The 13,652-nt window shown below is 30.5% G+C and overlaps 1 protein-coding gene across 1 annotated transcript in view; it reads left to right on the top strand.

Annotated features, from left to right (window-relative positions):
* Positions 1–13,652, top strand: part of DACH1 (dachshund family transcription factor 1) — a 487,947-nt gene that overhangs the window by 196,307 nt on the left and 277,988 nt on the right. The window contains 1 exon segment of the mRNA XM_074191795.1: positions 1–96. This exon segment is cut by the window's left edge and continues 20 nt beyond it. Within this exon segment, the coding sequence (XP_074047896.1) occupies positions 1–96 (96 nt within the window).

Here is a 13,652-nt window from a genome sequence, read left to right as displayed (position 1 = left end):
CTAAGAGGACTCAAAGTGTCACCTCTCCAGAGAATTCTCATATCATGCCACATTCTGTCCCTGGTCTAATGTCTCCTGGAATCATACCACCAACAGGTAGGATCCCTTATACTTTTATAATGTTTCAAAAATTAAAAATCAGGCCAATCAACCTCCATGTATAGAAGCACACACACACACATACACATATATGTATATAATGTTATATTTACATATGGATATACATAGTCATTTACATATACATAATAATGAAGCTGAACCATTGTTTTATCCTATTAGGGAATTAACTAATTGACAATATCAAATTACCTGGAATCAATCAGAACTGAAAAAAATACATTTTCCCCCATTTTAAAGGGTTATAAGTCAAACAACTATATTTTGAAAGCCATCTAGCTCTTTCTCAGACTATAATGTGAAAGAATTTACAAAATCAAGATCACCCAATTAAAAATATTGAGTGGAAAAAAAGAGCCTGTTTCAATTTCCTTCAAATACAAGAAATGTTAGTTAATGTGTTAGGATATAAGGAGAAAAGTAATTTCTAAGATAATCAAAGTCCAAATCTAGAGAAATTTTAAAGTGCATCAATAATGTTAAATTAGCATATTTGAAACCATTTATTCAAATGATAGATATTGAATTAATACTTCTCAATAACAATACCCTAAGTACCTAAAGTAGATAATTTGAATTACCATGGAAAATTTTACAGGTGAGAAATAGAATTGTTGAAAAGTGAAGTAACCTGTTGAAAGTAACTCAAGAATTTGATTTGAGGGATTGCTATAAACCACATTTGTCCATTCTTATATTTCTCAAATTACTGTATTACATAGTATTTTTGTTGTATCTCATCCAATAGTATTTATCTCTCAAATTATTGCATTATACAGTTTTTTGGTATCATTTAATTTTGTCTATTTTTTATAAAAATCTAAATTCCGATTGTGAAATGCACAGTTTTATGCAAAGTTTGTTACCTTCTATTTCATGTGCCTTAAAATTTATTTAACAAATAGTGGTTTTTATAAATCTCTATAGTTACTGAAATTAAATCTATTTTGTCTTTTTTCATTTTTAGTTTAAAACATGCAGTGAAAGAATGTATAAGTAGGATTCATTCCAGTATAGTTAGTTCAGCAGTGGCTGCCCTGATATTTTAGGGATATTTTCTTCTCAACCACCATAACCGCAGTGCCAACTTCAGTGGTCACAAATAGAAGAGATAGTTCAGTACCCTAGTCAGGAGTTAGCATATGACATGACTACCCTTGATTTTTGCATTTCATGGATTATGGTCTTGAAAGGAGGGCTCAGAAGTTCTGACTATAGTTAATCTACTTCCTAAAGAATTATTGGAAAAGAAAGGGAGGATTGCTTTTTAATGAAATAAAATGACAATAGTAGACATTATCCACTACATTTCCCATAATCACTAGTTATTGCTAGAGTGGAAATATTAAATATATGATGAACCTTGGTAGACTATTCAAATGTTTCTGATGATATTATTATTGTTGTTGCTGTTGTTCAGAGTTTCTTAACCTGGGGTCCATATGTTTTATCTATGTAGAGAGATTAGATAGATAGATAACTGTATTTCAGGATAATTACTTTCCTTTGCAATATCATTCTTTTTATTCATTTAAAATATTATTCTTAGAAGGGTCCTTACATTTAACCAGACTATCAGTGAGATCTATGACAAACAAATGGTTAAGAAACTCAGTTTCAGAAATAAAATGATTTTAAAATTGGTATAAACAATTCTACCATATTTGTCAATGTTTTCTTAAACATGATGTTGGAAAATATTTCTTTAGGGAATAAAGGACTTTTAGAATCTAATCTGAGCTAGAGGAATGGAATAAAACTTACTTCTTTGGTAAGTATTAATGTTTCACAAAAATGAATTTCCTTGGTAACTTAAACATCACTTAAAAAAATCATGGTTTGATACTTAAAAGGAGCCTTAGTTTGATCATTATATATACTGTAACCATAATAATAAGCTTTTAGTACTGTCTTCAATACTTGTAGCTAATAATAATGATGATGATGATGATGATGATGATGATGATGATGACAGTAGTAGAAGGAGCAGAAGCAGCAGTAAGTAGCAGCAGCAGCAGCAGCAGCAGCAGTAGTAGTAGTAGTAGTAGTAGTAGTAGTAGTAGTAGTAGTAGTAGTAGTAATAGTAGTAGAATTATCTGTTATCTACCTGTCTGGCCCTTTCATATTTAGTTAATCTATTCCTTAAATTATACTCTTGATTTTTGGACCTTTACTCAAAGCCATTTAGCTTGAGATCCACCCATTTAATTGTTGATAATAATCCAGGTTTACCTCAATACTTCTAGGAATTCATGAAGAAAACTTAATTGGAGGTAAAATAGTGAAACACTTTTCATTTAAATCTTCCTTGAATACATTAAATATTTTAGGGAGGTCTGGATATTTGATTTTTTTCTTTGTGGGTGCTGAACTTGCAACATTAACTTAGAATCATGAGATTTTAATTTTCTTCTTGCCTTTGTCACTCTACTACTCATATGACTTTGGGTAAATAACATATACTCTATGAGTCCCTAATCTGTAAAATTAGTACATCAGAGCAGATGACCTCTGTGATTCTTTATAGTTCTAGATTTATAACTCTTTCTAGGGTGAAAAAAAGTTATAATTCCCCTATTTCTTATAGTCATAGACAACTATCTCAGTTTTCTGGAGAAAGTGAGAGACTGAGTGACCTTTACAAGATCCAAAGCAATATAGTTTAGAAGTAGGCTTGATACTCAGGTCTTATTGAATCCAAGGATCAAGTGTCCAGCCTCTGATTCATTCTGATTTTCATTATTTAACTAATCATATGCTTTAATAAATGGAAGAGGTTAAATATAATTTATATTACATATATTAATTAAATATTATATATAATTAATATATTATATATTAAATATAATCATGACCAATGTAATTAACATGAGGATAATCCATTATTATGCCACATGTGTTGAATATTCTTACTCAACAGCATGATTTTAATTCTCAATTCTGCTGTTTTAGCCCTTGTCTTTCCACTTCTTATGGGATGAAAATTTAAAAAATAAATTAAAGAATTTTCTATTCAAATGGAATTTGAAAATATATTACTGAGTGTCTAATAATTTAACTAAAATGTTGAAGTCAAAAAGGTAAAATGACTTGTCCATGACAAGTTAGAGACTAAAATCATGTCTTCTGACTATAAGTTCCATATTTTGTTTTCTTTATCCCAGGGTGTTTGAGTAAAGCTTTAAAGAGGTTACTAAAAAACTTTAGTTATTGTAGTGGCTTTGTGACAGACAATTTAGCAGGTTAAAAAAGATCATATGCCTTTTCCAATTACTTTGGGGTTTGGGGTATGTTCCAGTGGATTGAGGTTGTTGGAAGTCTTGCCACTAAGTGGCATGTTATCATAATTCAATCCAGATTTTCCCAGAGTATAAATTGCCCTCCCCACCCCCTTTGTGGTTAGACTCTCTAGAAATTTAATGAACTCTTCAAGGATACTAAGGTACTATTTTGTTACTACTGCAGTGAATTAAATAGTATTATAGCATAGGATACTACCAGAAGTGATCCTAACACTCCCAAAGGGAACTAAGTCAATTCCCATAGAGTGTCATCTTCCAAAGTAGAATTTGAGTCATGTCTTCCCAATGTTTAGAACTTTATGTAGAGTTAAATTTTAGGGTAAAAAAACCCCTCTTCTCACTTTTATTCTTATAATATTATTTTTATAATATTTTATATTAAATTCAAATTTATTCTTATAATATTTCTTTCATAGGAAGAATATGCATTATACGATTTCTACTCTAAAAGATAAAGTTTAAATACATTTCTGTGTGTAGACATTAAGCAAAACATTTTGATGAAGCTTCTGTCATGATAGCCTTACAAATCCATGATAGTTTTTAGTTCTGTTGAGGAGATGCATAAGTTTTATATGAATTTGTGACTTTAGTTATGTCAGCAGCCTGAAAAGATTGGAGAAATATTTTTGGGAAAGGCCAAAACAGAAAGTAATCTTGTTAAAGTCTTAATTCCTATTAAGTAGTCTGTAAAAGGCTAAGTTACTCCTGTAACTGTACTCTGATATATGCTGCAACTTTCCAAATGAGACAGTATGAGAGAGAATGAGATGGAGCATGTTTCACTTGTTAAAGTTCAAAGCTTGGATATTGAAACACACTTTTCTTACATTTACTAGCACTCTCACCCTAGAGAAATCATTTATTCTTCCATAACCTTTGTTTCCCCATTTGAAAAATTACAGTGATAATACCTCTATCTTTATTTCAGTGATATTTGGGCAATCAATGAGGATAATGAATAACAACCACTATATGAATTTCAACTATAGCTTTAAGAACATTTAAGGATGATTTTTTTTTCAAAGCTTTCTCACATGCTCTTAGGAAAAAAATAAATTGATTAAATTCAATAGTTTTACAAACTATTCAGAAAATTTGATTGTACAAATTATATTTTTGCAAGAAGTATACAACTTAAGTAAAGGTTTTCCTAAAAGTAAAGAAAATCTTACAAATAACTACTGATTTTTACTTTCTGTGATTTTTAAAAACTAGAATCGCATTATTTAGATGTTTTCAATTTAAAAATGTTCTTTGGGGTAGTTTCTTTAATGGAAAGAAGGTATGTTTATATGTGTATGTGTAATATGTATGTGTGTGTGTGTGTGTGTGTGTGTGTGTGTGTGTGTCTCAGAAGGGGGTGTAGGCAGATGGTAATTCCCAGAATTTATGATTGTCATTGGGTGTCATAGCAACCAGAAGTTGGAGTTAATGAAAGGAGAATCTTTGTAGACCTTCACAAACCAATACCCCTTATAGTGTTCACTAGCTTTATTTGGATTCAATACTTCTTGTCATAAATAATTTTTATAAATAAATGCAGGTCTATAATAAAATTCATTTTAGCATCAGGACTGCAACAACCCCCACAAAATTTACAGAAATATCTATTTACATGAAAGTAAAAAGGTTCTTCTGGACTTCTCATGCAGAAGATAATTTGAAGACAGTGTTTAACCAATCTATGATTACAATCCTCAGGCAGGAATGTAAGCTAGTTTTGAAAATACCAACCCCACACTGACATGTAATCAATCTTACAATAAATATTAGTGCTTAGGAACTATATCTTTGAAAAGTAAAATAAGTGTGAATGGATATGTTGTACCTTTGATTTTCAGAACTTCTCATTCTCTCTATAACCTACTTGTAACCCAATAATTGGCATCCACCCAGGATAAAAGTAAGTCCATAAACATGCTTTGGTTACAAAGCAAATATCTTATAGATTGCAATTTTTCATTATTGGAAGAAATACTGAACCAGGACAATATTAAACCACAGCAAATTCCATTAATACCCTGTTATCTAATAAAGAAGAATTGAAAGGAAATAATCTCCTTTGGATGCACAATTCAGAAAGTCATTATCAGGATTTATCTTTCTCAGTTTACTGTGCTAAACATTACTAACCAGCAACATTGTCCAAAACAAATCTGATAGATATTAACACCTCCCTTTGTACCAGAATTCTTGTATTATTTAAAATTCATTGAACAAAACTTTTCAGGAGAAAATTCATAGTTTGGAACTGTACCTTGTCTAGTGTGAGTTTTATTATAGCAGATGCAATGGATTCCATGAGAGTATTTATAAGCCAGGATCATAGATAATGCACAATAAAGAATATACAAATGGATTGGAAATTTTCATTAATAAATTAAGCATAGAAATCTATAATATGCCCTGAATTTCTTCCTTCCCATCCTACCTCAAAATTTAAATGTGGTATGGACTACAGCAATATTATATTTTCTGATGATCTAATTAAGAAAAATGTGTAACAAGATAAATTTCTATGTTAAATAGTACATTTAGTAAATAAGAATTATTTTATCATGCATTGTTGCAATTTTTCTTAGAGGACACACACACACACACACACACACACACACACACACACACACACACACACAGACACAAATACAATTGTGTGCTTTTCCCCAATGTAAGACTAGTAAAAACCTTAGATTTACCAAGCAGTTGCTTAATAACCATAGGTGAGCATCTGTCTTCAACTTACAATTAAAGACTTTGTTTTCAGATTACTGTTCTTAAGAGGAAAGGTATATTTAAAACAGTGACAAACTAAAGCCCATTCTTGTTGCTTGTTTTGATTTCAATTGCTCCTTTTCTGTACCCACAAATACAATTTTAGGGTTGGACACCTCTATCAAATAATAACCTCCCCATGAGTAAGTGAAATCCAAATAAAATATTAGACTCTATTACTCTATAGTAGATATATTGACTTTTCCATTTTCATTGACTTTTGAATTTGGTGGAAAGATACAATAAAGGAAAATACTAGTAATGATGTGCTGATGGGGGTTATTTTTGAAGTGAAAATGAATGAAAAACCAATTGGGAAGCATTTTCTTTAACATTTTCATTCTAAGAGAGCAATGAAAATATCTCTGAGCTTTAATTAATAACTGTATGCAGCTAAACTATAGAAGCAGGAAGAATTGTGCTCAGTTAGTATAATTCATTTCTTCCAAAATATTTATAAAGTTGTTGTATAATTTCATGTTGCTAAGTGTAAACAATATTACGATTGGCAATGAATCTAAGTTACCTCCCCAAAAGTTTTGCAGTAATGAAACTTTTTTTCAACTTCTGTGAATAAACTTATTCCCATATTACAATGAATTATTTACTTCTCATTTAGCAGCATAGCATAGTCTTTGACAAGGAGAAATATATATAATTTAAAACAAGATGGATAAATTATAGAAGTCATTTCTTTCTTTTGTTATATATTTTTGAATTGTGAATTATCTGTGACAAAATAAATTTAAATATAGTTATATGACTTTATAAATGGATAAGTTCACTTGATGATACCATTCACCTTCATCAATATTGTCATAATCACTGTTATTACTATTACAATAATTTCTTCTTTTTATTCTTCTTTACAATATGATTCATTTAAATTTAACATGGAGTAGGCAGAGTTTCAGGAAGGTTTTTAAGAGCAAAGAATACCCAGTGAATCTGAAAAATAATTATTAAAAATTCAGAAGAAAAGAGCATATGTACTCTTAGCTGGTGTTCTGCATCTGCCTCAATTTTTTTTAACTTATGAGTGGTTAATCTTACTATAATGAATGTAATACAAGATAAAAAATATAATTTCTCAAACTCATTTTTTTGGTTTCTGACAGGGCAAAAGGAACTTAAAAATGTAATTTAGGAGCAGCTAGGTGGACAGAGTACCAGCCTTGGAGTTAGGAGGACCTGAGTTTAAATGTGACCTCACACAATAATTACTTTGCTATGTGACCTTGGGCAAATCACTTAACCCCATTGCTTTTTAAAAACCAAAAAAAGCCCCCATATTTTAGTTTTATCTTTCAGTGTTGTCATGATTAAATGATCTTTCCTCCTTGGGCAACATGCAATGGATCTTTCTTGGAAAATTCTTATATTTTTAGTCTAGATGACCTCTAAAGAAAAACAAGTTTATTAAATTCACTACCTTTTAATGAAAATTTAATAAAATAGAGACTATGAAAAGTATTAACATCTAGCCTAAAATTTGAATCAGCTGGCTGGAAACTAAAATTAAAAAAAAAACCAAGAAAATGAAATGTTGTAATGTCTTACATTTAGGTTCAGAAATCAATTGTCCAAGTAGTGATTTCTTGAATTGATAACATTTGAGAGTATTGGTTTGACTGTTGTTCATGTGAAACATAAAACAAAACAATAACAACTGGGAATTGTCTTCAGATGGTCTGAATAGCAATAATCTACTCATTTCTACAGTTTTGCTTTTGGCAAGGCAATGGGGTTAAGTGACTTGCCCAAGGTCAAACAACTAGGCAATTATTATGTGTTTGAGGTTAGATTTGAACTCAGATCTTCCTGACTCCAGTCTGAAGCTCTATCCATTACACCACCTAGCTGCACCTCACTTCCACAGTTTGAAAAAAAGTTTTCACTTTATCTTGTTTGATCTTAACAACTGCAGAAATTTTGTATCATCACTATTAATTACCACAAATTTGTATTTGAGGAAACTAAGGTTCCTAAAGATAAAAGATTTGCCCAAAGTCACAGATCTAATCAGTAATGGAGCAGGCATCTGAATTCAAGTTTTGTTTTGTTTTTTTACTTTTAGTTCATTTTCTTTCATACTTCACAGAACTCTCTCTGATAATAATAATAGAATAATGTGCCCATAGCCTCAAAAATCAGCATTTCTGGTAGAATTCCTAAAAAGAGTTTTCATGAAACTGATTTCTTCATTTCATACAACTCGCTTATTTAAAAAAATATTATAAATTTAACATGTTACTTCAAAATTGTCTTTCTTTTCTATACTTTCTTTTTTTCTATACATTTAAAATATTTTAATAGAACTTTCTTTTCATCACTATTAAGCCCACTTTTCTCCAATTAAAAGTAGAGAAGAGAAATAAAATTCCTGTAATAAATGGGATAGTTAAAAATGTATACATTAGGGGTGGCTAGGTGGCACAGTGGATAAAGCACCGCCCCTGAAGTCAGGAGTACCTGGGTTCAAATCCCATCTCAGACACTTAATAATTACCTAGCTGTGTGGGCTTGGGCAAGCCACTTAACCCCATTTGCCTTGCAAAAACCTAAAAAAAGCCATACATTGCACATGTCAAAAATGTCCATCTCTTTCTGTATAAACTTCTCCATTGTGACGTGTAAGATATGATTCATTATATAGCTACACTCATTTTAGTGACTTTTTCCAGATCATAAAGCATGAATAATTCAGAAGTTTATATCAGATCTTTTTATTCTTGGTTCATTTCTCTATATATCATGTCGCTTCTCTTTCTAAACAGCTATAATTTTCTATCTGCCCTGCTAAGTTCTAGGATAAGAATATAAGAACATAAAATCTAAAATGGGACAAAACATGTATATAACCAATGATATTACAAAGAAGAATGTGTAAAAGTGGAAAATTTGTTTTCAACTAGGGGGATCAAGATGGGTTCCATGGAGAAGTTGAACCCTGATTTACGTCTAAGAAGAAAGGAAGAATTTCAGCACACAGAGTAGAAAATACAGAGGACTCCTAGGTATAGGTTATAGTTTAGGAAGAGGTATGGAAATGGTAGAGTTGACTTTATGTTGCTCAACAATTTTAATTAATGATTTAATGATAATTTCATATATCTTATTTGGCAAAAAAATGTAACATTAATTTTTGTTGTTACAGTTAATTCAGTTACAATTTTTCATCTTTCCTGCTTAACAAGTTTTCCTCATACCAAAGATTTAGGAGGAAGGAGGAAAATGTTTTACCAAAACCAACCAAAACATTAACTTTTTTTCTTTACAACGTATACATTATTCCAAACCTAAAGTCCCTCAGATCTTCAGTGAAAGGAAGGATTATATGCTTATAAAATTTTTCAGTGGCATAGAATTAGCAGGGACAGGTAAATAATATATTGAATGAAAGTCAGGATCTTCAAGGGACTTAAAGGGAAGAGCATTAGGCCTAAGTTCAAAAATGATTTTATTAAAAATATTGAAATGTTCCACTTGAATTAAACAATAAACTTCATGAATATAGAATGGGAAAGATATTCTTAGTAATTCATCTAGAATAAAACTAGGATCATGAAACTCAATGTGAGTTGTCAGTGAAGAAAGCTATTGTGACTGATGGCAGAATTAAGATAAGTAAACTGTCCAGGGCTAAGAAAGTGACAATCTCACCGAAATCTTAGTAAAGATATTGAAAAGTGGAGACTATATAAAAGAAGGTTACTATGATGATGAAGAGTCTTACGATCATGACATCCAGAGAGTGAAAGATGTAGAGTTGTTTAACATAAGGAGGTGATATGTTTCTTCAAATATTTTAAAGACTGTCATTTTTAACATCAAAAAAGCCACAAGAATAAAAAGGAAGACATTTCAAAATGGTACATTTAGCTTCAATCCAAAAGTGGAAAATTTATAAAGCTGAAGATGTGAAAAGTATAATGGGTTGCCTTTGGAGTTGGTAGTTTGCTCTTTTTTTTGGAGGTCTTCAGGTAAGAGGTATAGCATAGCATATTTGCAGCAATTACTTTCCTTAAACTAGATAGCCACTGAGATTCTGTTCAACCATAAAGTTCCATTATTTTCTGTATAAGAACAAGGATTAATGAATAGTTTAGTTTCACTGTGAAAAACAATAATTTGAGATACTAGAGATGGAACAAGACTGGTAGAAAAATGCTTATCCTGGCATTCAAGCAAGAATCACAGACAGGTAAAGTGAAATGATTAGAGTGGGAGAGTACTGAGACTGTGTAGGCAGTAGTATGAAGGAAAGAGAAAGGGAAAGGCTAAACATAGGAAAACCAAATAGGAGATCTATGATAAATCCTGGTGGGAAGAAATGAGGTGGGGGCAGTTAGGTGGTACAGTGGATTAGAGCACTGGTCCTGGAGTCAGAATGGACCTGAGTTCAAATCCAACCTCAAACATTTAATAATTACCTAGCTGTGTGACCTTGGGCAAGTCACTTAACCCCATTGCCTTAAATAAATAAAATTAGAAAAATAAAATTAAAAAAAAGAAATGAGGGTCTGTTGTATGAGTGGATGGAGGGTGAAAATGTGAGAGATATTATGAAAGAAAAATTTAAAAAATATTGGAAGTGACTTGAATGAGAAGGTGTGTTTAAGAGGGAAGACACTGAGGCAAATCAAATGTTATTTTTGCTTGATAATGAGCCTAGGGATAAAAAGAAGTTAGGTAAAGGAGCCAGTTTTATGGGACAGATATTGAATTTATTTCTCAATCTGTTCAGTCTGATATTTTGACCAAGATATCCAGCTGAGTTTTTCCTATAAGGTAGTTGACAATGCAGAATAAAAAAAAAAAATTTAATCTTCTGTAAAGATAGAATCAATGAAGTGTAGGAAGTGAATAAGATCACCTAGAGAAAAAAGTGTAATGAAAGAAAAGAAGATAAGTCAGTCAGCAAGTATTTATTAAGCATCTACTAGGTTTAAAGCATTCCATAAGTCTAAAGAACTGTTTCCTTTTACTCTACTTAAATTGACCTTTCTTAGTCATTAATAGGTAGCTCCCAGATTCTATGATACCTGTTTTTAAGAATTGGATAGACTTGATTCATATCTTTTCTTAGCCTTTACATTTTCAGGTAGGATTTAATATTTTTTTGTTTTTTCTAAAGCTTTGTTAGAATATATTAAAGAACAGAGAAAAATTCTGAAAAGGATGTATATTATTTGTTTATTATAAAACTTGTATTTAGAATAAACTAATAAGAAACTTAAATGAGTAAAAACCAGACTACTTCATTTCTTTTCTCCTCTGTCTAGGAAGTCTCCATTTGGAAAATAGTAAAAATATTAAAGTTAGAAACTTGATTGCGAAGCAAGAATACTATTTAATATGTAAAAGCAGCAGAAGAAATCATAACAAGAAAGCATGATTTCTTAAGATGATCATATGATCCTAGATTTCATTTTCAATTTTTATTTTACCTTATCTTATTTTGACCTCCTTCAGTTTCCTAAGTCCATGACTAAGGAGAAAGAATCAGTTGCTCAAATTCATCTTTTAAGTCATATCCCCAATACCTTATGCTGACTATAGATATCTTTAAAAAAAATCATTTGTTAACTCCATGTCTGGAGTGCTTGTATCTATGTATATGAAATATCACATAAAAATTTGATGTTTCATATTAATTACTTTTATCTAATTAATATTAATAATATCAAATATGAGTTTAAGTTTCTCATCTTCCATATTAGTCTTTTCAGGTAGTTAAATAAAAATTGGTACTGGATGGAACATTATCAGAAGTAGTAGAAATAGTACTACTTTTGAAATCACAGGACTTGGGTTTAAATCCCAGCTCAATCTCTTACCATTTTATGTAACATTGAGCAAGTCATTTGACCTCAATTTCCTTATAGGTTAAAATGAAAAACTAAAGTATTTGACTATTAAGGCATCTTCCATCTCTAAATCTGAGAAGGTCTGAGTATCTAATTTGTACAGTGATCACTTCAAATATAATTTCAGTTTGCTGGATACAAATGGATCTTTTTTATGGTATTGATACTGTAGGTAAATAAACCATACTCATCAGAAGCATTGTTCTTAAGTACAATGCCTGAATTTTTGTTATATTTCTTTTCCAGAAATAACACTTTACAAAAGTATCAGTGGACCTTTAAAATGGATTCCATTGATTGCAGCTCAATGCTGTATTGCTTAATTGTTGGAGATAGATGGATATATTCTGTAAAGCACACAACCAAGCCAGTGTTCATAGCGATAAAACTGTAATCTAATTCAATAAATTGGATCAAATGGCACAAACATTTTTGCACTTCATTAAGAAAGTAGACAGTATAATTAATGTGAGAGCTTTTATCATGTTCACTTGTTGATGTATAGTTAGGAATATACAGTAGACTAGACTCTTTAAATGTCTTTTGTTCATAACATTTTACATTCTAATTAAAGCTGTCACCTGCCCATTACTTATTAGAAGGGTATCATAGTGTTTATTCATTGTTTGTCAAAAGCTTAACAAAAATCTAATTTTACAATGTCATAGAAAGGTTGTGGTTCTTCCCCTTGAAGGGCACATTATCTATCAACCAAATAAATATTGTTATTATTAGGTTTTATTTTTGTTTAGAGGATGAGCAAAAAAACTAATCCTCCAAGAAATAATCTCTTCATTATTCTAGAAACCACTTCGTGCCTTGCATTTATTGTAATCACTTCCAGAAAGGTCTTTTGTATTATTCCAAATTCCACCCTAGTTGATTCAATTAAATTATTTTTCTCCCTAAAATTTTCGCTTTGCTGGAACAATTAATCTATTGCTATATAATTTTTGGCATTGAATACAACTCAATAATAGCCTTGTAAATTTTTTGGTTTACTTATAATTCATTTCCATTGCCACATGATATGCTAATCAAACAAACTACATCTCTCCTCTGATACACATCTCTTTTTATAATTAGCATATAGTCACTGCAATTTATCCATTTTACTTGTTTTACTGATTTGGATTAAAGACATCTATTTTAATTTCAAAATATTGATAGCACATTCTGTTCTTAAATATAAAATGTTCATATCATTTTAAGAATAGTAATTGAGCATAAATATTTGAAGATAGTCTTTCCCCTTATTTCTTCTAAGGTTTTTAGCTAGCTTTTTGAGATCTAAGTACATATAGCACAATCTTGTGTTACACTTACAAATAAGATGACACAATTACTTACATGAGTCATGTTTCTTTTTGTTGAGTTTCTGCTTAATAAGACAGTATTAGAAAATTAATGAAACAATATCTGCAAGACAAGTTCAATAAAGGAGATATTGTTCTTTGTAAATACTTTGTATTTTAGCTCATTTTTTCCAAGTAATTTCTAGGTGGAAAGAAAATTACAAATGTGAATAAATAAAAATGACATTAAACTACATTTTTTGTATTTAAAACCCACAAATATTTGAAATATT

The sequence above is a fragment of the Macrotis lagotis genome, chromosome 6 (assembly GCF_037893015.1).
Source record: "Macrotis lagotis isolate mMagLag1 chromosome 6, bilby.v1.9.chrom.fasta, whole genome shotgun sequence".
NCBI classification, from domain to species: domain Eukaryota; kingdom Metazoa; phylum Chordata; class Mammalia; order Peramelemorphia; family Peramelidae; genus Macrotis; species Macrotis lagotis.
Note: the sequence above shows the minus strand (reverse complement) of the source record. Positions and strands in the feature narration are given on the sequence as shown.